Source organism: Staurois parvus, unplaced genomic scaffold (assembly GCF_062004578.1).
Source record: "Staurois parvus isolate SC_StPar_1 unplaced genomic scaffold, SC_StPar_1.0 ptg002096l, whole genome shotgun sequence".
Classification (NCBI taxonomy): Eukaryota; Metazoa; Chordata; class Amphibia; order Anura; family Ranidae; genus Staurois; species Staurois parvus.
Genome location: NW_028319892.1, coordinates 2386 through 30188, shown reverse-complemented (window position 1 = coordinate 30188; position 27803 = coordinate 2386). Strand labels below are relative to the sequence as shown.

The 27803-nt window shown below is 47.3% G+C and overlaps 1 protein-coding gene across 2 annotated transcripts; it reads left to right on the top strand.

Moving 5' to 3' along the window:
- Nucleotides 1-85: 85 nt before the first annotated feature.
- On the top strand, nucleotides 86-27340 carry LOC149432819 (uncharacterized). 2 transcript variants are annotated; one of them, XM_089664911.1, is made up of 9 exons: nucleotides 86-216; nucleotides 720-854; nucleotides 3086-3163; nucleotides 3369-3520; nucleotides 5645-5699; nucleotides 8586-8660; nucleotides 8924-9050; nucleotides 13135-20155; nucleotides 23811-27340. In XM_089664911.1, exons 2-8 carry the CDS (start codon nucleotides 732-734, stop codon nucleotides 20121-20123), a joined length of 7599 nt encoding a protein of 2532 aa, XP_089521037.1. In that variant the 5' UTR covers nucleotides 86-216; nucleotides 720-731; the 3' UTR covers nucleotides 20124-20155; nucleotides 23811-27340. The 2 variants fall into 2 exon arrangements, with proteins under 2 accessions (XP_089521037.1, XP_089521038.1); XM_089664912.1 differs by lacking the exons at nucleotides 86-216; nucleotides 720-854; nucleotides 3086-3163; nucleotides 3369-3520; nucleotides 5645-5699 and having other exon boundaries at nucleotides 8577-8660.
- Nucleotides 27341-27803: the final 463 nt, after the last annotated feature.

Sequence of the window (27803 nt, the reverse complement as noted above, 5' to 3'; positions counted from 1 at the left end):
ACCCACATGTGACGCTGACTGGGAGAACTGAAATCCAGGGGGCGGGGCCAGGGACAGTCAGGTTAGGGAGGAGAGGGCAGGATGATGCTGGACGTCCTATCATGGCATTCCCTGGAAAATGACCGCCTTCTCCTCTGACAGGTCGGTGAAAACGTGGACGCACCGCGGAAGGAGATCAGCGCCCAGCACCTTCCCGCCATCCGCAGGTTCTTCAAGGTAGGTGACAGGAAGTGACCCCATCATCTTCACACCCCAGCAGGGGGCACCACCATTCCTGACCAGTTCCCTGGAGCTCAGTCCCCCCTGGGATCCGCATCCATAGAAAGGCTGAGTGTGGTGCTCCCCCTGCTGGTCACCGGGTGCTACAGACTGTGCTATCTGCTGATCATTCGAATGCAGGAAACTGATCAGCAGATTGCACAGCTAAAGAGTTCCAGATCAAAAATCATACACGGCTAAAGGGATGTCGGGAGTGCGTTCTTTCACATGATGCCGGGGGATGGGGGGGGGAATGGTGGATAACGGTGGGAGGCGGGGCCAATGGTCATTGATATCATCCCTGGCTGTCTATGATTCTCTATGCAGTGCAGGCAGATTGTGGCTGGTGGGAGGAAATCTGACTAATGCCCATTGCGGGAGGCTGACACCATAGACCTGTATGTGTCATTGTTCCCCCAAATCCTGAGAGTGACCCCGTGTCCCCGTATTGTCTCACCCAGGAGGCCAGCGCCATGCTCCGCCCACAGCGCATGGAGGACATATCCCAGGAGGCCGTCACCCTGGCCCTCAGCAAAGTGCCACGCCCAGCCCGCTCCTTCCACAGACGGAGGATCCCCGCATCCCACGAGGTGGTGGTGAGTGACACCCAGTGCCTGACACCCGTATTACACATCCTTCCCTTCCCCATCCGTACGGTAAGTCACCCTACAATGTTCCCAAATCCGACCCATCCGAACCCACTGCCAGGAACAGTCCGCTCTATTCTATTCGGATTTCGGAAGACGGCTTTATTCTTACTATTCTATTCTTACTATTCTATTCTTTTATTTTCTATTCTATTCTTTTTGAATATCGAATTTCAGAAGACAGCTATGTTCTATTCTATTTAATTTTTTTTGATTCCATTCTATTCTTTTCTGTTTTATTCTTTTATATTCTATTGTATTCTATCCTTTTCAAACTTTGAATTTCGGAAGATGGCTATATTGTTTCTATTCTATTCTCTTTCTTTCTTTCTATTTTTTTATTTTATATTCTATTTCATCCTTCTCTTTTCAAAATTAAAAATTTTGGAAGACAGTTATATTCTATTTTATGCTGTTCTATTCTTTTCTCTTCTATTCCCTTATTTTCTATTCTATTCTGTTTTATTCTCTTTTCTTCGTTTCTTTTCTTTTCAGAATTCAAATTTTTGGAAGACAGTTATATTCTTTCTATTCAATTCTACGTTTTTATTTTCTGTCCTGTTTTAGTCTATTCTATTCTATGCTTTTATGTTTTATTCCTTTATTTTCTATTCTATCCTGTTTTAGTCTATTCTATTCTATTCCTTTATTTTCTATTCTATTCTGTTTTAGTCTATTCTGTTCTTTTCGCATTCGAAGTTTGTCAGACGTCTAGATTCTAACACTGATACACGCAATCTTTGAAGGGAATCGGCAATATGTGTACATTTCAAATTTGTTTTCGAATTCTAACTCGATTTTCGTTTTGAAATTCAATTCGGATCATTCGTTATTTCAGACAATTTTTTTTTTTTTCGTTTTTCCGGATTCAGTTAATTTCATTACTATTGTAATTTTCACATTCAGATACATCCGAATCTCCCAATGATGACAATTTCATTCAAATTTTGATTTGAACTGCACACGTCCAACCGATTGGTGAGAGCTCGCCGCCGCCCCTTCCTATTGGTGAGAGCTCGCCGCCGCCCCTTTCTATTGGTGAGAGCTCGCCGCCGCCCCTTCCTATTGGTGAGAGCTCGCCGCCGCCCCTTCCTATTGGTGAGAGCTCACCACTGCCCCCTTCGTATTGGTAAGAGCTCGCCGCCGCCCCTTCCTATTGGTGAGAGCACGCCACCGCCCCTTCCTACTGGTGAGAGCATGCCACCGCCCCTTCCTACTGGTGAGAGCTCGCCGCCGCCCCTTCCTACTGGTGAGAGCTCGCCGCCGCCCCTTCGCATTGGTGAGAGCACGCTACCACCCCCTTCCTATTGGTGAGAGCACGCCACCACTCCTTCCTATTGGTGAGAGCATGCCACCGCCCCTTCCTATTGGTGAAAGCATGCCACCGCCCCCTTCCTATTGGTGAGAGTACGCCATCGCCTCTTCATATTGGTGAGAGCATGCCACCGCCCCCTTCCTATTGGTGAGAGCACGCCACTACCCTCTTCCTATTGGTGAGAGCTCGCCGCCCCCTTCATATTGGTGAGAGTACGCCATCACCCCTTCGTATTGGTGAGAGCTCACCTCCGCCCCCTTCATATTGGTGAGAGCTCGCCGCCCCCTTCATATTGGTGAGAGTACGCCATCACCCCTTTGTATTGGTGAGAGCTCACCTCCGCCCCCTTCCTACTGGTGAAAGCACACCGCCACTGCTCCTTTCTACTGGTGAGAGCTCGCCGCCGCCCCTTCCTATTGGTGAGAGCACACCACTGCCCCCTTCCTATTGGTAAGAGTACGCCAACGCCCTCTTCATATTGGTGAGAGCTCGCCGCCCCCTTCCTATTGGCGAGAGCTTGTCACCGCCTCTTCCTATTGGTGAGAGCACGCCACCGCCCCCTTCCTATTGGTGAGAGCACACCGCCACCCCCTTCATATTGGTGAGAGTACGCCACCGCCCCTTCCTTTTGGTGAGAGCTCGCCGCCAACCCCTTCCTATTGGTGAGAGTACGCCATCGCCCCCTTCCTATTGGTGAGAGCTCGTCACCGCCCCCTTCCTATTGGTGAGAGCTCGCCGCCACCCCCTTCCTATTGGTGAGAGTACACCACCACCCCCTTCATATTGGTGAGAGCTCGCCGCCGCCTCTTCATCGTACACACACTGCTCGTGGAGGGTAAGTCCTTCTCTTCTCTTTCTTTTTTAGGGTACAAATTACACCAAAACCAACCCGGCCATCGAGATGAAGTTCAGTATGAGGGACTCGTTCTGGCAGAGGAATGAGGTGAGCTTCCGCTAGGAATGGGCGTAGCGTGACCGTCCTGTTCAGGTGTAGAAGACATGTATGGAGTCACGTGATGCCTCGAGATCACCCACCATCCCGGAGATCAGGAGGCCAGATATTAATAATCGGAGGAGCCATGTGACCCCGGGGCCCGCTCTCATCCTCGCCCTCCCGCTCTACTGTAACCTCACTGTTTTCTCTGCAGAAGGAGGAGGAGAGGCGGAAGGAGCAGGAACGTCTGCGGTTACAGGAGGAACGCATTGCGATGGAGAAAGCGAGAGTAGAGAGAGAGAGACTGGAAGAAGAAGAGAGGGAGCGCCGGATCCAGGAGAAGGAGAGGATGGTGGATGAGCAGAGGTGAGGACATCATATTGTCTTCTCTAGACCTGATACCAGATATGACCGAATGGAGCACTGCTCCCCCTCTGGTTCCATGACTCAGATTGGTGGAGGAGCAGAGGTGAGGACGTCATATTGTCTTCTCTAGACCTGATACCAGATATGACCGAATGGAGCACTGCTCCCCCTCTGGTTCCATGACTCAGATTGGTGGAGGAGCAGAGGTGAGGACGTCATATTGTCTTCTCTAGACCTGATACCAGATATGACCGAATGGAACACTGCTCCCCCTCTGGTTCCATGACTCAGATTGGTGGAGGAGCAGAGGTGAGGACGTCATATTGTCTTCTCTAGACCTGATACCAGATATGACCGAATGGAGCACTGCTCCCCCTCTAGTCACATGACTTCAATTGGTGGAGGAGCAGAGGTGAGGACATTGGACCCTCTGCTCTGGACCTGATACCAGACATGACTGAATGGAGCACTGCTCCCCCTCTGGTTCCATGACTCAAATTGGTGGAGGAGCAGAGGTGAGGACATTGGACCATCTTCTCTGGACCTGATACCAGACATGACTGAATTGAGCACTGTTCCCCCTCTGGTTCCATGACTCAGATTGGTGGAGGAGCAGAGGTGAGGACATTTGACCATCTTCTCTGGATTATGTACTGATACCAGACATGACTGAATGGAGCACTGCTCCCCCTCTGGTCACATGACTCAGATTTGGTGAAGGAGCAGAGGTGAGGACATCGTATTGTCTTCTCTGGACCTGATACCAGACATGACTGAACGAAGCACTGCTCCCCCTCTGGTTCCATGATTTAGATTGGTGGAGGAGCAGAGGTGAGGACATTGTATTGTCTTCTCTGGACCTGATACCAGACATGACTGAATGGAGCACTGCTCCCCCTCTGGTCACATGACTCCAATTGGTGGAGGAGCAGAGGGGAGGACATTGGACCATCTTCTCTGGACCTGAAACATGACTGGACATGACTGAACGGGGCACTGCTCCCCCTCTGGTTCAATGACTCAGATTGGTGGAGGAGCAGAGGTGAGGACATCGTATTGTCTTCTCTGGACCTGATACCAGACATGACTGAATGGAGCACTGCTCCCCCTCTGGTCACATGACTCCAATTGGTGGAGGAGCAGAGGGGAGGACATTGGACCATCTTCTCTGGACCTGAAACATGACTGGACATGACTGGACTCAGATTAGTGGAGGAGGAACACTGCTCCCCCTCTGGTTCCATGACTCAGATTGGTGGAGGAGCAGAGTTGAGGACATTGGACCATCTTCTCTGGGCTATGTACTGATACCAGAAAAAACTGAACAAAGCACTGCTCCCCCTCTGGTTCCATGACTCAGATTGGTGGAGGAGCAGAGGGGAGGACATTGGACCATCTTCTCTGGATATTGTACTGATACCAGACATGACATGAATGGAGCACTGCTCCCCCTCTGGTCACATGACTTAGAATGGTGGAGGAGCAGAGGGGAGGACATTGGACCATCTTCTCTGGATATTGTACTGATACCGGACATGACATGAATGGAGCACTGCTCCCCCTCTGGTCACATGACTTAGAATGGTGGAGGAGCAGAGGGGAGGACATTGGACCATCTTCTCTGGACATTGTACAGATACCAGACATGACTGAACGGAGCACTGCTCCCCCCTCTGGTCACATGACTTAGAATGGTGGAGGAGCAGAGGTGAGGACATTGGACCATCTTCTCTGGACATTGTACAGATACCAGACATGACTGAACGGAGCACTGCTCCCCTTCTGGTTCCATGACTTGGGTTCCTTGTATGGATGCTGCTAATGAGAATGACTCTGCCACTGGTCCTTGGGGTCTTTTGGAAGGTGCCCAGGTCCTTACCTCACTGCATGCTTGCTGTTGGTTCTCTGGAAGATGTTTGTTCGTCTGCCTCCTTTTGATGGTGACATTCCAGGTTCAGGCACTTTTCATTTTCATTCCCTTGAACCAAAACCACTTAGACCGCCCCCCACCATCCATGCAGTGTCCTAGGCGTGGGATAATTCATTGTAGCACACTGGATCTTCTAGAACTGAAGCATCGTTTCCGGCTCTTTACTAACCTCATCATCATCTGTGTTTTTCCAGGAAGGAGCAGGCAAGACTGGAGGCTGAGCAGAGAAGGACAGAGAAGGCTCGATGGGTGAGTGACAGATGGTAGTCTGTAGGGGTCATAATTCTCAATACAGGGAAGCAGTTCTGTCTGTTATCCAGGAGGGGGCGCCCCTGTACACCACTTATCACAACGTAGTGAGATAGGGACAGTAATGTTTGGTAAAAAAAAAAAAATGGCACTTCTGTCCTGGCTTGGACCGCCACAGTCCAACCCGACACTTCTGTCCCAGCCTTAGCCCCCACAAACCAGCCTCACACTTCTGTCCATGCCCCCTGAACTGTCACGGCCCAGCCTCACACCTCTGACCAGGCTTGTCCCAGCACAGCCCAGCCTGACACCTCTGACCAAGCTGGATCCACAACAGCCCAACCTTACACCACTGACCAGGCATGACCCACCACAGCTTAGCCTCACACATCTGACCAAGCTGCACCCACAACAGCCCTACCTTACACCTCTGACCAGGCTTGTCCCACCACAGCCCAGCCTCACACCTCTGACCAAGCTTGACCCACCACAGCCCAACCTCATACCTCTGACCAAGCTTGATCCACCACAGCCTAGTCTCACATCTCTGACCAAATTTGACCCACCAAAGCTTAGGCTCACACCTCTGACCAAGCTTGATCCACCACAACTCAACCTCACACCTCCAGTTAAGCTTGTCCCACCACAGCCCAGCCTGACACCTCTGACCAAGCTTGATCCACCACAGCCCAGCCTCACACCTCTGACCAGGCATGACCCACCACAGCCCAACCTCATACCTCTGACCAAGCTTGATCCACCACAGCCTAGTCTCACATCTCTGACCAAATTTGACCCACCAAAGCTTAGGCTCACACCTCTGACCAAGCTTGATCCACCACAACTCAACCTCACACCTCCAGTTAAGCTTGTCCCACCACAGCCCAGCCTCACACCTCTGACCAAGCTTGATCCACCACAGCCCAGCCTCACATCTCTGACAAAGCTTGCCCCACGGCTCTGCCCAACCTCACAACTCTGACCAGGCTTGACCCACCACAGCTCAGCCTCACACCTCTGACCAAGCTTGACCCACCACAGCTCAGGCTCACACCTCTGACCAGGCATGACCCACCACAGCTCAGACTCACACCTCTGACCAGGCATGACCCACCACAGCTCAGGCTCACACCTCTGACTAGGCATGACCCACCACAGCTCAGCCTCACACCTCTGACCAAGCTTGACCCACCACAGCCCAACCTCACACCTCTGACCAGGCTTGACCCCCCACAGCTCAGGCTCACACCTCTGACCAGACTTGACCCCCCACAGCTCAGGCTCACACCTCTGACCAAGCTTGACCCACCACAGCTCAGGCTCACACCTCTGACCAGGCATGACCCACCACAGCTCAGGCTCACACCTCTGACTAGGCATGACCCACCACAGCTCAGCCTCACACCTCTGACCAAGCTTGACCCACCACAGCCCAACCTCACACCTCTGACCAGGCTTGACCCTCCCACAGCTCAGCCTCACAACTCTGACCAAGCTTATCCCACCACAGCTCAGCCTCCCATCTCTGATTAAGCTAGACCCACCACAGCTCAGCCTCACACCTCTGACCAAGCTTGACCCACCACAGCTCAGCCTCACACCTCTGACCAAGCTTGACCCACCACAGCTCAGCCTCACATTTCTGATTAAGCTTGACCCACCACAAATCAAATTCACACCTCTGACCCAGCCTGAACCACCAGTGTCCAGCCTCACACCTCTTTCGTGGCCTGAACTGTCGCATCTTAGTCCCACACCTCTGTCCAAGCCTAAACCACCACAATCCAGCCTCACACATCTGTCTGAACATGATCGGCCTCAACCCAGCCTCACATCTCTGTCCAAACCTGAACCACCACAACTAAGCCTCTCACCTCATTCCCAGCCTGACCCCCCTCAAACCAGCCACACACCTCTGCTGAAGCCTGAACCAGCTCAAACCTCCGTCCAGGCCTGAACCACCACAGACCAGCCTCACACGTCTGTCCTGGCCTGACATTTCCACTGACAGAGGTTATAGTCCAGAGTTGATTAGGGCAGTGTCTCCAGGAAACACAGCCAGCCCATGCTGATGTACCTGCTAATCTGATACTCCTTGGAGGAGGGCTTTCCAGCTGGCTCACTCACACAGCTCATATTCCTGAGATTCTCTGGAAGTATATTTAGGAAATACACCCAGTCTCTTCTGATGGAGAAGATTCATCTGTGGGGAGGTGTTCCTAGAATGTATGACCAGCCACGATGATGTAGCTCATAGTTCAGAGCTCCTCGGGGGAGTGTCTCCATAAAAAACACAGATAGCTTTTCTGTTATCCCGAAATCTATGAATCTCTAAAACTGAATCCTGCCTCCTTCTGATTGTAGTATGGGGTAACAGGAGCATGTGAATGTGAAATCAGTTAGAATTTCAGGATACCCCAATGCTGAGAAGAAAGGAATTTGTCTGGCAGAAACTTTTTAGTATTGAAGCCTCATAATGATGACTGGCTGCAGATGACGGACAGTTGGCTGTCTAGAGGAGCAAGAGGGTGAACCCATGAGTCTTATGGATCCAAGTGAGCTCAGGTGAACAGCTGGAGCATCACCCAAGCTTCATACAATACTCATTCTTGGTCATTCTTCTGGTTGTACAGTATGGTCTCCAGCCCTCCTCCACTTCTGATCATTGAATGGTGGCACACCATAGCTATGTACGTATATAACGTAGCCATAGTAGTCACAACAATAGATGTTTCCGGTTCTTAACCACAAAGACAAACTCAGTACTATCCCAGCCGGGTACAAGCTATACTACATGATAGAGTTCTGATAGACCTGGACAGCTCTGGGTATCTGCTGACAGAGATCTTCTGCTCATTGTGTGCTCCTCTGGTTTGGATGTTTCAGGCCCAGCAGCAGAGGGAATTTGAAGAGGAGATGAAAGGAAGATTTAGGCGCAGTCAGTCCATCGAGATGGCCGCGGTGAGTGTGTCTTCTGCATTACCCATGATCAGTCTTCTTCTCATCCAAGCCAATGGAGGTCTAAATCTGTTTATTATGTATCTCAGGCAGTCATTGGGTGCATGGTAGGAGATCCTGCAAGGTGTCCAGGATGGAGGTGGTTGGGGTCTTACATTGGCTTGGATGAGTTGGTGAATGGATTGTTGCTGTATGTTTTAAATACAATTCTGCAAATGTCTCACTTTTGTATTAATAATCTTCTCTTTTCTCTGTATCGTTTTCAGGAGGCGGCAGCACTGGTCTCTGGACGGTCATTGCACCCCCGGGAATTCTTCCGCCAGCATGAGCGCTCGGCATCCTGTTCCAACTCTCCACCGTCCACTCCCAGCTCTCCAGGGAGATCTCCATCCAGTGAGTTTAAATCTTCTCATGGATCACTCAGTGGTGCCTTGGGTACATCAGGGGTAGGATCCCTTTCTCTCAATCAGCAGCCAAAGCTTCAGATCTGTAGAAGAAGCTTATTATCCAGTCTGTCCTGCTGCTCTTTTGGTCAGCTGGTGTTGCCAGTCATTATTCTATTTATTTTGGAGATCAGTGGATAGTCTATACCAAATTTTCTCAACCAGGTTTCCATGGAACCCCAGGGTTCCTCCAGAGGTTGCTAGGGGTTCCTTGACCAATGATCAATTTCTGCCTCTCAGATAAGTACCCACTGACACCATTGATCTTTTTAGATACCTGTTAGGGGCTCATTCTCCCTAATGACCACCAGTGGAGGAAGCATTCTTCCCATCGACCACCATATTGATGTATCAGGAGTTGTAGATGTCATCATTTTTTTTTCCCTGAGACCAGAAAGTTATTTAAAGGTGATCTTCAGCATAGAGCTGCAGGCCAGAGGTCACTCTATGATGAAGGTCATGTGGTCAGTCTATGTTTTGGATCCACATCCATCCTTAATTTGCAGCTCCCTGGTCAGTCTGCTCTGACGGTCAATGTCCAGTCAAGGTCCTCTCTCCTCCAAATCAATGGTCAGTCTGTGCTGAAGGTCAGCAGTGGCCAGTTAGAGTTTAGTAGGTAGAGTAAGCTGTGGTCCAGTAATCACTCCATGGTCCAGTGATCACTCCATGGCCCAGTGATCACTCCATGGCCCAGTGATCACTCCATGGTCCAGTGATCACTCCATGGTCCAGTACTCACTCCATGGTCCAGTAATCACTCCATGGCCCAGTAATCACTCCATGGCCCAGTGATCACTCCATGGCCCAGTGATCACTCCATGGCCTAGTGATTACTCCATGGTCCAGTGATCACTCCATGGTTCAGTGATCACTCCATGGTCCAGTGATCACTCCATGGCCCAGTAATCACTCCATCGTCCAGTAATCACTCCATGGTCCAGTACTCACTCCATGGTCCAGTAATCACTCCATGGCCCAGTAATCACTCCATGGTCCAGTAATCACTCCATGGTCCAGTAATCACTCCATGGTCCAGTAATCACTCCATGGTCCAGTAATCACTCCATGGTCCAGTACTCACTCCATTGCCCAGTAATCACTCCATGGTCCAGTAATCACTCCATGGCCCAGTAATCACTCCATGGCCCAGTGATCATTCCATGGCCCAGTGATCATTCCATGGCCCAGTAATCACTCCATCGCCCAGTGATCACTCCATGGCCCAGTAATCACTCCATCGCCCAGTACTCACTCCATGGTCCAGTAATCACTCCATGGCCCAGTAATCACTCCATGGTCCAGTAATCACTCCATGGCCCAGTGATCATTCCATGGCCCAGTAATCACTCCATCGCCCAGTGATCATTCCATGGCCCAGTAATCACTCCATTGCCCAGTAATCACTCCATGCTCCAGTAATCACTCCATGGTCCAGTAATCACTCCATGCTCCAGTAATCACTCCATGGTCCAGTAATCACTCCATCGGCCAGTAATCACTCCATCGGCCAGTAATCACTCCATCGGCCAGTAATCACTCCATGGTCCAGTAATCACTCCATGGCCCAGTAATCACTCCATGGCCCAGTAATCACTCCATGGTCCAGTAATCACTCCATGGCCCAGTGATCATTCCATGGCCCAGTAATCACTCCATCGCCCAGTGATCATTCCATGGCCCAGTAATCACTCCATCGCCCAGTACTCACTCCAAGGTCCAGTACTCACTCCATCGTCCAGCAATCACTCCATGGTCCAGTAATCACTCCATCGTCCAGTAATCACTCCATGGTCCAGTAATCACTCCATGGTCCAGTAATCACTCCATGGTCCAGTAATCACTCCATGGTCCAGTAATCACTCCATGGTCCAGTAATCACTCTATGGTCCAGTAATCACTCCATGGTCCAGTGGTCACTCCATGGCCCAGTAATCACTCCATGGTCCAGTAATCACTCTATGGTCCAGTAATCACTCCATGGTCCAGTAATCACTCCATGGTCCAGTAATCACTCCATGGTCCAGTAATCACTCCATGGCCCAGTAATCACTCCATGGTCCAGTAGTCACTCCATGGTCCAGTAATCACTCCATGGTCCAGTAATCACTCCATGGCCCAGTAATCACTCCATGGTCCAGTAATCACTCCATGGTCCAGTAATCACTCCATGGTCCAGTAATCACTCCATGGTCCAGTAATCACTCCATGGTCCAGTAATCACTCCATGGTCCAGTAATCACTCCATGGTCCAGTAATCACTCCATGGTCCAGTAATCACTCCATGGTCCAGTGGTCACTCCATGGCCCAGTAATCACTCCATGGTCCAGTAATCACTCCATGGTCCAGTAATCACTCCATGGTCCAGTAATCACTCCATGGTCCAGTAATCACTCCATGGTCCAGTGGTCACTCCATGGCCCAGTAATCACTCCATGGTCCAGTAATCACTCCATGGTCCAGTAATCACTCCATGGTCCAGTAATCACTCCATGGTCCAGTAATCACTCCATGGTCCAGTGGTCACTCCATGGTGCAGTAATTTCTCAAATTATTTATATGACCTACTTGTGGTGCCCTACACCGTAGATCAGTCCTTAGTCAGGGGTCACTCAGTTTTGCCGGTTAGTGGTCATTAATCTGCATGTTTAACCCCCAATTATAAGCCCCCCCTCCTCCCAGTACAAATCTGCCCCCCTTCTAAAATCACTACTGCCACCAGAAATCTTTGCCCCCTCATCCTCCCTCCAAGCTCAAAAATACTCTTTCCTCAACCCCCTCCCCCCAAACAAATAACCCCTCCCAGCACAAATCTTTGTCCCCCATCCCTTCTCCAAGCTCAAATCCTCTCTTTCCTCGACCCCCCCCCCCCAAAAAAAAAAAACAACATCACCCCTTCTAGCACAAATCCTCCACTCTCAAATTTCCCCTCTGAGCACAAATTCTTTCCCTCCCACGCAAATCCTCCCCCCAATCCTATCTCCTAGCACAACCCCCCCCCCCCCCCCTCCCACACACACTCACAATCCTCCCATCTACCACAAATCCTCCACCCCTCAAATTTCTCCTCTGAGCACAAATCCTTTCCTTTCCACTCAAAATCCTCCCCCCGATCCCCCAATCCTCCCTCCAAGCACAAATCCCCCCCCCACTCCAAATCCCCTCCCTTCCAGCACAAATACTTCCTCTCCAAATTTTCCCTCCTGGCACACATATCCCCCAATCATCTCTACAGCACTAATTCCCCCTCCCCCCAAAAAAGTTCCCCCTCAACACAAATTCCTTCCCCCCTCTACCATATCACCTCTTCTAGCACAAACCTCCCCCCTCCTAGCAGAAATCCTCTTCCCCCATTCACCTCCCTACACAAGTCCCTCCAAACTCACCATTCCAAGCACACACCCCAATTTCCCCTCTTAGAACAATTCTTATCCCCTGCCCCCCTCCAACTTCCCCCTCCACAGGTCCCCCCCATCTTTTCTCAGTTCCCAGGGCAGCCTCCTGCCCACCCCTTGTCCCAGCCCTGGTGATCAGTCTTTCTTGCAAGTGGTCAATCCGTGTTGCAGATCAATGCCGAGTTATAGTTCAGTAGTCAGTAGGTTGGTCAGTGGCCACTCTATACCGCAGGCCAGTAGTCAGTATGGATTGAAGGCTAGTGGTCAGCCAATGCTGCGAGTCCGTGGCTGGTCTATGAAGTCTGTCATTGTCCAATCCATCCTGCAGACTGGTGATCACTCGTCATTTTCAGCTCATTATGTAATAAGTACAGATCAGCCATCTTCCAGAGTTCATTGGTGGTTCTTGATGGGGGTCCAGGAAACAGCAACTGAAAAATGAGTAAAATGAGCAATACAAGATTTACGGACATGGAAGGGCTGAGTTATTACTCACAGCTCAACTGACAACCTTTACAAATAGAAAGGATGGCCTGTACAAGACCAATGGGATAGTTCATCCAGAGAATCACTCACATAGTTATGATGAGTACAAATGATATGAGAGTGTTTGACCTAAAATCATCTCCTTTTCATTAAAGGTCTTTCCGGCAGAACAACATTCCGATACCAACGCAGCATGACAGAGTCTATTTTGACCCCTCCAGCCCGAAGTCCATCCTATTTTCCTGGTTTCCAGAAAAGAGACTCATTCAGTGGTCCTGCTTCCAGCAGCCCCCCAACATGTTCTCCTGCCTTCATCTTCTCCAAGGCCCCACTGCCAGGCATATCTAAAAAGGTGGACTCTTTACCTTTCTTTATACCCCCTCCAATTTCCACCAAGCGAGGCTTTCCATCACATGTAAAAGAGAACACATCTCCCCAGCGTTCCATATCGCCTCCTCAAAGCTCCATATCCTCTCCTAAGAGCTCCATATCTCCTACTCGGAGCACCATGCCTCCTCCTCAGAGCTCAATATCACCTGCTCAGAGCTCCATATCTCCTCCTCGGAGCACCATGCCTCCTCCTCAAAGCTCAATATCACATGCTCAGAGCTCCATATCTCCTCCTCGGAGCACCATGCCTCCTCCTCAAAGCTCAATATCACCTGCTCAGAGCTCCCTATCTCCTCCTCGGAGCACCATGCCTCCTCCTCAAAGCTCAATATCACCTGCTCAGAGCTCCCTATCTCCTCCTCGGAGCACCATGCATCCACCTCAGAGCTCCTTATCAACTTCTCAAAGCTCCATATCTGCTCCTCAAAACTCCATATCACCTCTTCAGAGCTTCATATCTCCTCCTCAGAGCACCACGCCTCCTCCTCAAAGCTCAATATCACCTGCTCAGAGCTCCATATCTCCTCCTCGGTGCACCATGCCTCCTCCTCAAAGCTCAATATCACCTGCTCAGAGCTCCATATCTCCTCCTTGGAGCACCATGCCTCCTCCTCAAAGCTCAATATCACCTGCTCAGAGCTCCATATCTCCTCCTCGGAGCATCATGCCTCCACCTCAGAGCTCCTTATCAACTTCTCAAAGCTCCATATCTGCTCCTCAAAACTCCATATCACCTCTTCAGAGCTTCATATCTCCTCCTCAGAGCTCCATATCTCCTCCTTGGAGCACCATGCCTCCTCCTCAAAGCTCAATATCACCTGCTCAGAGCTCCCTATCTCCTCCTCGGAGCACCATGCCTCCTCCTCAAAGCTCAATATCACCTGCTCAAAGCTCCCTATCTCCTCCTCGGAGCACCATGCATCCACCTCAGAGCTCCTTATCAACTTCTCAAAGCTCCATATCTGCTCCTCAAAACTCCATATCACCTCTTCAGAGCTTCATATCTCCTCCTCAGAGCACCACGCCTCCTCCTCAAAGCTCAATATCACCTGCTCAGAGCTCCATATCTCCTCCTTGGAGCACCATGCCTCCTCCTCAAAGCTCAATATCACCTCTTCAGAGCTTCATATCTCCTCCTCAGAGCTCCATATCTCCTCCTCGGAGCATCATGCCTCCACCTCAGAGCTCCTTATCAACTCCTCAAAGCTCCATATTTGCTCCTCAAAACTCCATATCACCTCTTCAGAGCTTCATATCTCCTCCTCAGAGCTCCATATTTCCCCCTTGGAGCACCATATCTCCACCTCAGAGCTCTTTATTAACTCCTCAAAGCTCCATATCTGCTCCTCAGAACTCCATATCACCTCTTCAGAGCTTCATATCTCCTCCTCGGAGCATCATGCCTCCACCTCAGAGCTCCTTATCAACTCCTCAAAGCTCCATATCTGCTCCTCAAAGCTCAATATCACCTCTTCAGAGCTTCATATCTCCTTCTCAGAGCTCCATATCTCCCCCTTGGAGCACCATACTTCCTCCAAAGACCTCCATATCTCCTGTTCAGAGCACTGTATCTCCACAACCATATCTGTACGATGTACCCTACAGAGCTGAATATGTAACACTAATGTCAGAGGAGCCTTCACAACAAAATACCAGATACAGTGAGAAAAAAGCCAAGGACATCAAAGCTCAGACAAGACCTCCAGCACTTAACATTCCACCGTCTCCATACTACGATACTCCGGATGCTATAAACACTAACATACTTGGTGATGTATACAGAGCAGAGTTTGTGCCCGTTGATAGTCTAAACACATCTGAAGATCTTGTGGAGCAAGGGCACAGTCCAACGTCACCAAGGAGCTCCCACATACCTGAAGGACCAGCAGCAATAAAGGCCACAGTCTCTATCTCCACTCCTGTGTCAGAAATTGCATTTGTAAGTGTCACACCAGTTACTGACACAAAGATTTCCACTTCACCACTCAGCTCCGAGGCACCAGGATTCAGTCTTCCAAGTACAAAGGCTATTGGACCAACTTTTGCACCTCAGAAAGTGGTCCTGGAACCAGTTTTGGCTGTGGAAGCTTTGTCAACTCCTGCTTCATCCCTTGGTCAAAGATTATTACCATCTCCACCTATTTCTGTTGCTGCAAGGAAACTCCCAGAAACAAAGCCATATGTTTACCCAATAAGCAGCTACGAATCATATGCTTCCTCTAATACCAGTATTGAGGGTCTCCTGCCTTCTCGTTTGTTTGATTCACCAATAACATTAGAAGGCAAAACACCTCTTTCATCTTCTTTGAGGTCTATATTACAGTATGTTGCGCCTCCTCCTTATACACCTTTTAGTGCAAGAACAACAGATTCTTTTACAGTGAAGGCACCGGCATTTGCAAAATCTCTGAGTACCAGGTCTACTTCCATTTCCAACTCTGACATTTCGTCCACCAAAGTTCCAAACTTAGAGCCTTTAACTGTAAAATCTAACCGACTTGAACCTCAAACTCTACCTTGTACTAAATCACAGGAATCTGATGTCCCACCAACCGCCTCCCATCTCTCAGCCCAGCCAACCCAATCTCAGACTGAAGCCACCTTTGAGTCAAAAGATGTACAACCAGTAGACTTGGCACCAGCATCTGCTTCTTTGGCCATGGCCAGCCAACCTGAATCCCAACCCGGGTATAAATCAGAGGTTTCAACAGTAGACAATTTACCTAGAGGAACAAGCTTATCCACATCTCAAATGAAAGTCAACAAAGACCAGACTGAAATTTTGACCCTGCAGGTCAAAGTTTCCTCCAGCCCCTTGCCTGAAGCTAAAGCTGAACCAATTTATAGTCAAACTGAAGTATCATCAGCAAAGAATATTCCTTTATCTCAAACTGCACCCATTAATGCAACATATAAGATTCCCTCAGCAGATCCTGTGTTTGTCATCAACTTACCCGTACCTCAAGTTGAATCTGATGTCCCATCAACTGAAGTTTTACTTTTCTCAGCCGCCCTTCCTACCAACATTCCACCTGAATTTAAAGCTAAGCCCAGTGAAAAACATACAGATGTTTCTCCAGTAGAATCGTTACCTGTGGCGGCTTCTCTTTGCAACATCTTACCTGAACCTCAAGAGGAACTCAGTGAAAAACAAACTGAGGTTTCTCCAGTGGAACCTTTACCTGTGGTGGCCTCCCTTCCAAGCATCGTACCTGAATCTCAAGATGAACTGAATGAGGAACAAGCTCAGGTTTCTCCAGTGGAATCTTTACCTGTGGTGGGCACTCTTTGCACCATATTACCTGAACCTGAAGAGCTCAAAGAAAAACAAACTGAGGTGTCTACAGTGGAATCTTTACCTGTAGTGGCCCCTCTTTCCAGCATCGTACCTGAATTTCAAGATAAACTCATTGAAAAACAAACTAAAGTTTCTCCAGTAGACTTCTTACCTGTGGTGGCCTCTCTTTGCACCATCTTACCTGAACCTCAGGAGGAACGTAGTGAAAAACAAACTGAGGTTTCTCCAGTGGAATCTTTACCTGTGGTGGCCTCTCTTTGCACCATCTTACCTGAACCTGAAGAGGAACTCAATGAAAAACAAATTGAGGTGTCTACAGTGGAATCTTTACCTGTAGTGGCCCCTCTTTCCAGCATTGTACCTGAATCTCAAGATAAACTCATTGAAAAACAAACTGAGGTTTCTCCAGTAGACTCCTTACCTGTGGTGGCCTCTCTTTGCACCATCTTACCTGAACCTCAGGAGGAACGCAGTGAAAAGCAAATTGAGGCTTCTCCAGTGGAATCTTTACCTGTGGTGGCATCTCTTTGCACCATCTTACCTGAACCTGAAAAGGAACTCAATGAAAAACAAATTGAGGTGTCTACAGTGGAATCTTTACCTGTAGTGGCCCCTCTTTCCAGCATCATACCCGAATCTCAAGAAAAACGAATTGAAAAACAAACTAAGGTTTCTCCAGTAGACTCCTTACCTGTGGTGGGCACTCTTTGCACCATCTTACCTGAGCCTGACGAGAAGCTCAGTGAAAACCAAACTGATTTTTTTCCAGTGCAGTCTTTATTTGTAGTGGCCCCTCTTTCTGGCATCTTACCTGAGCCTCAAGCTGAACCAAATTGCCAAAGTAGCCTTCCAGTGCTTCATACCTTACCTATGACTACTCATCCTCCCATCATTAACTTACTAGGAAACCAAGCTGAACATATTGAAAAGCAAGCTGGAATTCCACCTGCAGAGACTTTTCCTGCAACTGTTTCACTTTGTTCTGGCATTCATCTTGAATATCAAACTGAATATATTGCCAACCAGACTGAAGGCCTACCAGCTGTTTCTATGGATGTTTCTTCCTATTCCCAGTCTTTGCCTAGCTGTAATCAAACTGAACTTTCATCAGTCGAGACAATACCTATTCCTGAAAACCTTCCCACTGGTGGTTTCATTGATTCTCAACATCATGATCTTGTTGGTGGTGCTCCACAGTTTGATACGTTTCCTGTGTCTCCAGAATCTGAACATACCAAATCTAAAGTTCCATCAGTTGAGGCCACACATGAATTTGTATCTCTATTCACTGAACATTCACTAAAATTTGAAGAACAATTAGGCAATGATCAAAATCAGGTTCTTCAACCTCAGACTTCTTTTCCTCTTCCCGATTCTCAGATGAAGCCCAGTATTAATAAAACTAAGGTTTCAGCTGATGCAGCCATGCAATTAGCTGACTTCCTCTACACAGACAGCTCCCAAGATGAGGACAATAGTAATCAAACTGAAGTTCCTCTATCAGAGACATTACCTGAATCCATCATTCTACCTTCCGAATATCGGACTGATCAGATGACCACATTAACTGATAGTCCTCCAGCAGATTTGATGTCTGTATCAGCCACTATTTCCCATATCAGCTCAAACGAATTACAAGAAGAGCCCTGTAAGATCCACACTGAAGTTCCACCAAGTGAATCTTTGCCTCTGTCTGCTTCTCTTTCCCTCCATGGCTCTCTATACTCTCAAGCACAACCCATTAAGGAACAAATTAGGGATCCACACATTCAGTCTTTACCTGCCATTGATAATATGTCATGCCAATCTCCTGGCAAGCCCATTATTGGTCAAAGTGAGATTCCCACACCTGAGACTTTACATGTGTCTGCCTCTATTCCCATTGACACTGTGTCAGAACCTCAAGCTGACACATACGATAGACAACCTGAGATTCTACCATCTGATATTGTGCCTATCATTTATACCCTTCCTAGCAGTGTTTCTCTTCAATCACAGGGTGAACTCTCTGATACACCAGTTGAGGTTCCACCACTTCAAACCCTACCTGTTACAGATTCGGTATCCACCAACAACTCACTGGAAGGTCAAATTGAACCTAAAGAAGACAGAACTGAAGTTCCACAAGTTTCTTCCTCACCTGAGGCCACCATGCCTTTTCCTGCAGATGAATCTACCCAAACTGAGGTTCCAGTGCCTTTATCTTTGCCTGTCCCCCTTCCCTTCGAGAGTTCTTATGAGTCCAGTGTCAATCAACCTGAGATTCTGGCAGAGAAAAATATACCCAAATCCTTCTCCCTTTCTGTCTGTAGTTTACCTGAAACTCTAGGAGAAATTAGGGATATTCACACAGAGTTTCCACCAACTAAGGGTAAAAGTGAATCTTCTTCATTTCCTACTGTCATCTCATCTGAAGTTCAAGCTGAGCCCCGTGATGGACTGCCTGATGTTCTGCCATCTGAGAATATAACTGAACCTGCTCCACTTCCTACCATCAGCCAGGTTGAACTTTGCCCTGAAACCAGTGACCTTCCCTCAGAGTTTCCAGTGATTGTGAACTTACATACTTCTGGCTCTCTTCCCCTGGATCAGTTAAATGGATATCAAGCAGAAACCAGCCTTGAAAAAACAGAAGTTTTAAAACGTGACACATTTATTGCACGCATGGCCCTTTGCACAGATGAATCAGCTGAATCCAATAGAGAAGAAAATTGTAGCCAATTATCAACTGAAACTTCATTTTTACCTGCTATGTTTCCTTCCAATAGCTCTTCTGAATGGTCATCTGAACCCAGCCAAGTCCCACCAGCTGACCCTACACCTCTCACATTGTTGGGTGACAACACATCTACATCCCTGCCCGATACCTTGAATGCAGTCTCACCAGTGGATTCTTTGCTACTTTCTGCTTCCTTTCCCACCAACAGCTCCATTGAATTTGCAGCTGATCCCAATGGAAACCTAATAGAGGTTGAATCTCTACAAGTATGCTCCTCTCTTCTTGCGGACAGCTCATCTTTGCCTCCACCAACTGACATTTCATATGTTGATGAGGCAGGGTTTCCAGAGGCACCTTTACTTTGTGATTTACTGCCAGCTCCCAATTTTTACCTGTTTGAGGACCCTGGACACCCGCCAGTCACTGGTAGTCTGATTGAACCTTATCATACAGAAGAAGTTTCTTTGCCTGAAGCAGAGGCCATTGTAATGACTGAACACAGCACAGATAAAGTCATTGTACATGACATTTTGCCCATTAATAACTTACCGGCTGGAGAGGGTCAAACTCTAAAAGATTTGTCTCTGTGCAGTTCAGACTTGGTGAACTTCAGTGATAGCCCAGCCTTCGTTGACCATAAACACTCAACTTTAATCCCATCGGAAAATGCTCTTCAGACCACAGAGAATAATATTCCCGACAACAACAACACTATTCCCTCGGAAGTTGTTCTGTGACCTTCACATAGCAAGTTCTAAGGAAGGAAGTGGTAAGTGACCATGTTTGAACTTCCTAGCTTGGTGTACTTAGCTATACATAATACTGTATGAAAGGTTTCTGTCAGGTACCTACCTGTAGGTGTTTGTCCATCTGAATGCTTGGTGGTCAGCAGAGGCTAGCTGCCCTATTGGTCGTGTGGTTGAATGTCAGGTACTTAGCTGGTGGTGTGGTCTTCACACTGTGTCCTCCTGTTAAAACATTTGTTTCTGTCTGTTGTTTATGTTGTCTTCCCTGGTATCCACCTTCTTCTTTCAATGTTGTTCCTTTTCTCCTCCCTGAGTCCTGCTGTCCACCTGTCCTCAGAGTGCTCCTAGTTCCCCAGTCCTGTTCCCGTATTCTTGGCCTTTTCTCCTACTCCGTATTACTCCTGGCTCCTGTCTGTTCTCAGTATGTCTGAACCCTGTTGCCTTAATTTTTCCTGATACCCTTGATCCTTCTACTTCTACCTCCGACCCACTGGATTCCTTGGACCTGATATCTTGCTTGACCTGACCTTGCTAGTACGCCACCTGTTGAGACCTTGGCTTGGCTTTTTACTAAGTCTATGTTCCACCATCATGTTTTGGTGTCTGGATCTCATTACCTCCTAACAATGACCCTTGGTTACTCCACTCTACAATACTATAATCCCTGGCTCCTTGTTACTGCAGAAAGGCCTCCTTTTAAGACCAGATTATCCAGTGTTCATGTTCCTGGGGCCAGCCAAGTACCAAAGTACTCATATAAAGTATCCTAGAAAGCTGGCATGTTCCTGATGTTGTATTCTTGGCTCTTTCTCCCAGTTAGTATTAATCCTAGCTCCTGTCTTTTCTTAGTATGTGTGAACCCTGATGTCTTCCTTTGCCTGATACTCCTGATCCTGCTTCTTCTACCTCTGACCTGTTGGATTCCTTGGATCTGATTTCATGCTTGACCTAACTTTGCTAGTACACCACCTGCTGAGACTTTGGCTTTGTTATTTACTAAATCCATTTTCCACCATCTGGTTTTGATGTTGGATCTCATTACACCTAACAATGACCCTTGGCTACTCCACTCTACAATCACATGATCTCTTTGTTACTGGTGAAAGGCCTCCCATTAAGACCAGCTAATCCATTGTTTGTGTTCCTGGGGGCACCCAAGTACCAGTCTACTCATATATAGTATCCTAGAATGCTGGCAAGCTCCTGTTCCTCTGTTCTTGGCTCTTTCTCCTAGTTAGTATTACTCCTGCCTCCTATCTGTTCTCCATATGTCTGAACTCTGTTACTTTCTTTTTTCCTGAAACCGTGTGATCCTGCTTCTTCAACCTACAGCCTGTTGGATTCCTTGGATCCGATGTCTTGCTTGACCTGACCTTGCTAGTATACCACCTGCCAAGACCTTGGCTATGTTATTTACAAAGTCCAGTTTCCACCATCTGGTTTTGATGTTTGGATTTCACTACCTCCTAACAATGACAATCCCATGATCCTTTTCTCCTTTTTACCAGAAAAAGGCCTCCCATTAGGACCAGATCATGCAGTCTTCATGTTCCTGGGGCCACCCATGTACCAGGGTACTCATTTAAAGTATCCCAGAAACCTGGATATTAAATGTGATGATGTTGGGCCCCGTATTGGTCATCTGGTCCTAACAGGGACTTGACCTTTACAGTCTGTCACCTTTCGTTCTCAGAGAAGTTGGGACATATCCCTCTCCTATCTGTCCATCTAGCATCTATACTTGTCCAGCACTGCTCCTATTATTTATCTAATCATTTTAATGTTTATTAGTAATTTCTCTGCTGAATGGAGTTCTCTAAGACTGCTACTTCTCATATCAAGGGGATGTACTGTGTTTATTTTGTATATTTTATCCAGCCAGCGGGTGGCGCTATCCCATACTCTTTACTGCTTCCGGTATAATGACTGGGAATTATCCCATATAATTGTTGGGTAGGTGCAGCGTGGTGCAACGGCAGTAAGCACACAGAGGCTCGGAATACAGTAGCTGATATATTGAAGAACTTGCAACAGTACACCAGCCCAGGAACTTACAGACGATAGAGCGGAGAGTCAGCGGTAGTAGGCCCAAACTGAAGACAGCACCTGTCAAGGAGAGAAGAATGTGGCCTGCTGGACCAACCCTAAGAGGAGCTCTCTGGTGTTGTAGACATAGGCCCTGAGCCTTCCCTACTCTTCAGTAGCCTCTCTGCCACTAGGGCTGTCCCTGACAAATGGGTATATACTCTCTACACAAGTCAGTTCACCAAAGTTCTCCAAAACCCGGTGGGGGTTGAGGGGTTGGGGGGACAGGGACGTAAGAAGACTCTGTGTGACCCAAGATGGCCACCAATGAATGCAGAGTAGCCAACTGGAATGCTGCTCCAGGGAACCCTGGAGAAACCCAGTTTCTTTTGACGTCCTCCTCCAGCTGCACCGCCGCTCTGGATGAGCGTCACCTACAGTGGAGAAACTAGACTACACCTGCTTACCAGGCCTCAATAATTCAAGGTACAATTTACACAGACAACCTAAAATGTCAGATCATAGATTCAACACTTATCAGATGGCTTTGTCTGAGATCCAGACGGTCAAAGCAAGCCTCCAGATTTGTCTGAGGTCCAGCCAGTCAAAGCAAGCCTCCAGATTTGTCTGAGATCCAGCCTCTCAAAGCAAGCCTCCAGATTTGTCTGAGATCCAGCCTGTCAAAGCAAACCTCCAGATTTGTCTGAGATCCAGCTGGTCAAAGCAAGCCTCCAGATTTGTCTGAGATCCAGCTTGCCAAAGCAAGCCTCCAGATTTGTCTGAGGTCCAGCCTGTCAAAGCAAGCCTCCAGATTTGTCTGAGGTCCAGCTGGTCAAAGCAAGCCTCCAGATTTGTCTGAGGTCCAGCTGGTCAAAGCAAGCCTCCAGATTTGTCTGAGGTCCAGCCGTTCAAAGCAAGCCTCCAGATTTGTCTGAGGTCCAGCTGGTCAAAGCAAGCCTACAAATTTGTCTGAGATCCAGCCTGTCAAAGCAAACCTCCAGATTTGTCTGAGGTCCAGCTGATCAAAGCAAGCCTCCAGATTTGTCTGAGGTCCAGCCAGTCAAAGCAAGCCTCCAGATGTGCTGCGAGTTCAGCTAACCCATAGAGCTCTAATAATCCTTGGTAAACATATACCGTAAAATATACAAAAAAGGTACCTAATGTGTTTGTTTCCTACAAATCACCAGCTCCATCTAGTGGCCATAATGCAGTTTTTTCCTGAAATACCTCAATCAGGTTGTGGCCACTAGATGGAGCTGAGGATCATAGGAAATAAACATATGAGACACAAATTTTTATAAACAGTGTAACAGTTTTACTTAATAATATTCATTTTAAAATCTTTATTAAAACTAATAATAATACAGCGCTCTTACTAAACATCCAGTTTGTAAAGCAAATTGATAAGAGGAATAATCCGCATAGACCAGACCAGACAAGACCCCACCAACCAAGCAGGTTCCTCTTTCACTTTCAGTCTTTTTTTTGTAAATAAAGACACTTGTCTGGAATGTGATTGGTTGTTTTGACCAGCACATACACTTCTACTTTCAGATCTTTTTGAACATGCAGTCCTACCATGCTTTTGATGTGACATTGGTGTCCTTTATTTAGAAGTGATGGTTGACCTAAGTTCTTTTTCTTCTTCCTCAGGTAGAAGGCACTGGCCAGGTGACTGTCCCGTCCAAAGTGAAGAGACCGACCTGAAAATCCTCCAGATACTGACACACCGCAATACTTCCTCATTTACACTGACACCGGGAGGACGGGAGGGACCTTGTTTTTAACAAGTCCAGAATACTATATGTAGATGTCAATTCCTCCAGTGAACATGAAGACGTTGCTTGTTCTTTATATTGAGTAATGAGAATACATCATCATTTAGAGGAAACCTCCCTTCGTCCAGTCCATCCTTTACCGTCAGATCTGCTCAGCCATCATTAACGTTACCAGAATCCCGTTTTCTGATCTTTGATGGGTCATTATCTTCAGATGTTCATGGCCATTGATAAGAAGAGCCTTTGTTCTTGTTCTACACAGCCTCCAAGGAGAGGAGGTCAACTTGTACTCACGGATGGATGAACGTTCCTCCACAGTCCCACTAAGGAGACTTTACCAGACAGAGACTTCCATGATCTACCCAACTGTCAGTGAGAAAATATCATTTTACTCCTGTCAATGGGGGACTCATTCATTGATAGTCATTAAGACAAAATGGTCATTTATAAGCTGCAAAGAACCTCAGTTTGCAGGATTTTCTCCCCCCCCCCATTCTCCCTCCCCCCTCTCTGTAGAAGTGCATCTATACTTATTATGGTGGTTGCATAATGGAAAGTGATGTGAAATGAAGATAGTTGTAAGATTTGACTGACATGAGATAGGTGCGTTAGGAAGCCTCCACCAAAGCAGATATGTGAGGCTTCCTTAATGACCTATGTGGCTAGTGGTACGGCTAGTGGTAGGTGTGTTTGGAATATGTTGTGCAGCTTTTAGGAAGGAAATAGTACTTTACATCTCAGAAATATCCAGGATTTACATGGTTCTGTATTTCTGTCCCGGGGTTGCTTCCCGAAGGTCACACAAAGGCAGAAATATTTGTGCACTCTTAAAGTTCTGATGAAGGTTACAGTCTGTGTTGGGTGGATAAAAAGCCATAGATTGAAGATGAAGCTGTAGATATAGGTGTCAGCTCATGTTATCTTAGAAGGAAACGGTAAAGGTTGCACACTGAGGAAGGAGTTGCTAAAGTGTCTGAAGGTATAAGATGATATTTGTGGAAGGATGCAAAGCACTTTACTTTGTCCATGTACCACCATGGAAGGGTGGAGACGTTCCAAGAGAACAAGCTTGAGAGTATTTCTGTGGGATTTGGGATGTGTAGTCAGGGCCTTCCAAGAAAAATGTGACTGTGACCAAGTTTCTTTGGGCTCTATATAATGGACCCTGCTCTCAAAAGTTCTTTGCATTAATTAGTAGATGTCTTTAGATATTTTCTTCATTGAGAGTCTATCACTTCCTGCTGCTCAGGGGAAGAACATTGTCTCTTCCTGCTCCTGTGTAGGAGAGCATTGTCACTTCCTTCTTCCGAGTGGGAAAAAAATTGTCCCTTCTTGCTTCTGAGTGGGAGAACATTGTCTCTTCCTTCTGAGTAGAACATTGTCTCTTCCTTCTTCTGAGTGGGAGAACATTGTCTCTTCCTTCTTCTGAGTGGGAGAACATTGTCTCTTCCTTCTTCTGAGTGGGAGAACATTGTCTCTTCCTTCTTCTGAGTGGGAGAACATTGTCTCTTCCTTCTTCTGAGTGGGAGAACATTGTCTATTCCTTCTTCTCAGTGGGAGAACATTGTCTCTTCCTCCTTCTGATTGGGAGAACATTGTCTCTTCCTTCTTTTATGTGGGAGAACATTGTCTCTTCCTCCTTCTGATTGGGAGAACATTGTCTTTTCCTCCTTCTGATTGGAAGAACATTGTCTCTTCCTTCTTCTCAGTGGGAGAACATTGTCTCTTCCTTCTTCTCAGTGGGAGAACATTGTCTCTTCCTTCTTCTCAGTGGGAGAACATTGTCTCTTCCTTCTCAGTGGGAGAACATTGTCTCTTCCTCCTTCTGATTGGGAAAACATTGTCTCTTCCTTCTTCTATGTGGGAGAACATTGTCTCTTCCTCCTTCTGATTGGAAGAACATTGTCTCTTCCTTCTTCTGTATGGGAGAACATTGTCTCTTCCTCCTTCTGATTGGGAGAACATTGTCTCTTCCTTCTTCTGAGTGGGAGAACATTTTCTCTTCCTTCTTCTGAGTGGGAGAACATTGTCTCTTCTGTGCCTGAGTGGGAGACCATTGTCCCTTCCTGCTTCTAAATGGGAGAACATTGTCTTTCCCTTCTTCTGAGTAGGAGAACATTGTCTCTTCAATCTTAGGAGTGGGAGAACATTGTCTCTTCCTTCTTAGGAGTGGGAGAACATTGTCTCTTCCATCTTAGGAGTGGGAGAACATTGTCTCTTCTTTCTTTTGAGTGGGAGAACATTGTCTCTTCCTTTTTCTGTGTGGGAGAACATTGTATCTTCCTCCTTCTGATTGGAAGAACATTGTCTCTTCCTTCTTTTGAGCTAGAGACCATTGTCTCTTCCTCCTTCTGATTAGGAGAACATTGTCTCTTCCTCCTTCTGATTGGAAGAACATTGTCTCTTCCTCCTTCTGATTGGAAGAACATTGTCTCTTCCTTCTGATGATTTGGAGAACATTGTTTCTTTCTGCTCCTGAGTGGGAGAACATTGTCTCGTCTGCTCCTGAGTGGGAGAACATTGTCTTTTCCTTCTTCTGAGTGGGAGTACATTGTCTCTTTCTGCTCCTTAGTGGGAGAACATTGTCTCTTCCTTCTTCTGAGTGGGAGAACATTGTCTCTTTCTGCTCCTGAGTGGGAGAACCTTGTCTTTTCTATATTCTGAGTGGGAGAACATTGTCTTTTCTATATTCTGAGTGGGAGAACATTGTCTCTTTCTGCTCCTGAGTGGGAGAACCTTGTCTTTTCTATATTCTGAGTGGGGGAACATTGTCTCTTTCCGCTCCTGAGTGGGAGAACATTGTCTTTCCCATCTTCTACATAGGAGAACATTGTCTCTTTCTGTTCCTGAGTGAGAGACCATCAATTCCTGCTTCTGAGTCAGAGAACATTGTCTTCTGCACATTCATAGTAGGTCATCACCATATCTCACTATCTATCATTAGGATAGCATATTCATAGGATGTTTTCAGCAATGGGTAAACACCGTCAGGTCCCGTTCTCCTCTAGAAGAATTTACTCTCAATAATGAATGAGGACAGCGGAGTCTTCTGGCCTCTGGAGATCAAATGAAAGGAATACCTCAGGAATGCAGAGCTTGACTCACCAGTGTCTTAATTTGTATGAAGTATTTAGACAAGTGAAGGAAATATGATCCCCTGTTTATACAGAGTTACTATTACTGTGGAGTCTTGTTTTATGTGTCTATGGGTCGCACAGAATTGTATTTTATCCCATTTCTCACACCTTGGCGAGTTAACAGCATCACAAGTCTGTGTGGCTGGTTCACACTAAGGATTGTTATGGATGTGTTGGGTTCCACCTTCTGTTGCACATATATGTATATTTAACCTGTCACAGTAAATGTATAATATAATAATATAGATTATTAAACACACAAATGCTATCAATGCTCACAATGTCTTCTTGTTGGTGGTGGTGACTTTGTTGTGATGGCGGGATGTCTTATGGTAAAGTAAAAGTACAGAAATTTTTCATCAGAGCAAGTGCTGGGACAAGGTAATGGGGCACCAGGGCAAAGATGTCAAAGTACACCCCGTCCCCAGGCTGGGACAGGTGGCGCTTGCAAGTCCTTACATACAGTGGCTGGAACAGGGTCAAAAAATGACAACCAATCTCCAATGGTCCCAAAGTTACCTCATATTGGTCTACAGAAAACCAAACCTGATGAGGAGAGGAATGGGGATGGAGCAAAGATGTCAAAGTCCACCCTCCGCCCCCAAGCTGGGACAGATGGTGCTTGCAAGTCCAGTGTCTGGAACAGGGTTACAAAATGACAATTAGTCTTCATTGGTCCCAAGGTTACCTTGTATTGGTCTACAGAGAACCAATGGGATGAGGAGAGGAAT

What these genes read in the sequence shown, in the direction of transcription:
- LOC149432819 (XM_089664911.1), top strand. Translation starts at nt 732, where the DNA reads ATGCTCCGCCCACAGCGCATGGAGGACATATCCCAGGAGGCCGTCACC. An exon ending in GGACAGAGAAGGCTCGATGG is followed by an intron (nt 5,700 to 8,585) that starts GTGAGTGACAGA and finishes TGGATGTTTCAG; the next exon opens with GCCCAGCAGCAGAGGGAATT. An exon ending in TCCAGGGAGATCTCCATCCA is followed by an intron (nt 9,051 to 13,134) that starts GTGAGTTTAAAT and finishes TTTTCATTAAAG; the next exon opens with GTCTTTCCGGCAGAACAACA.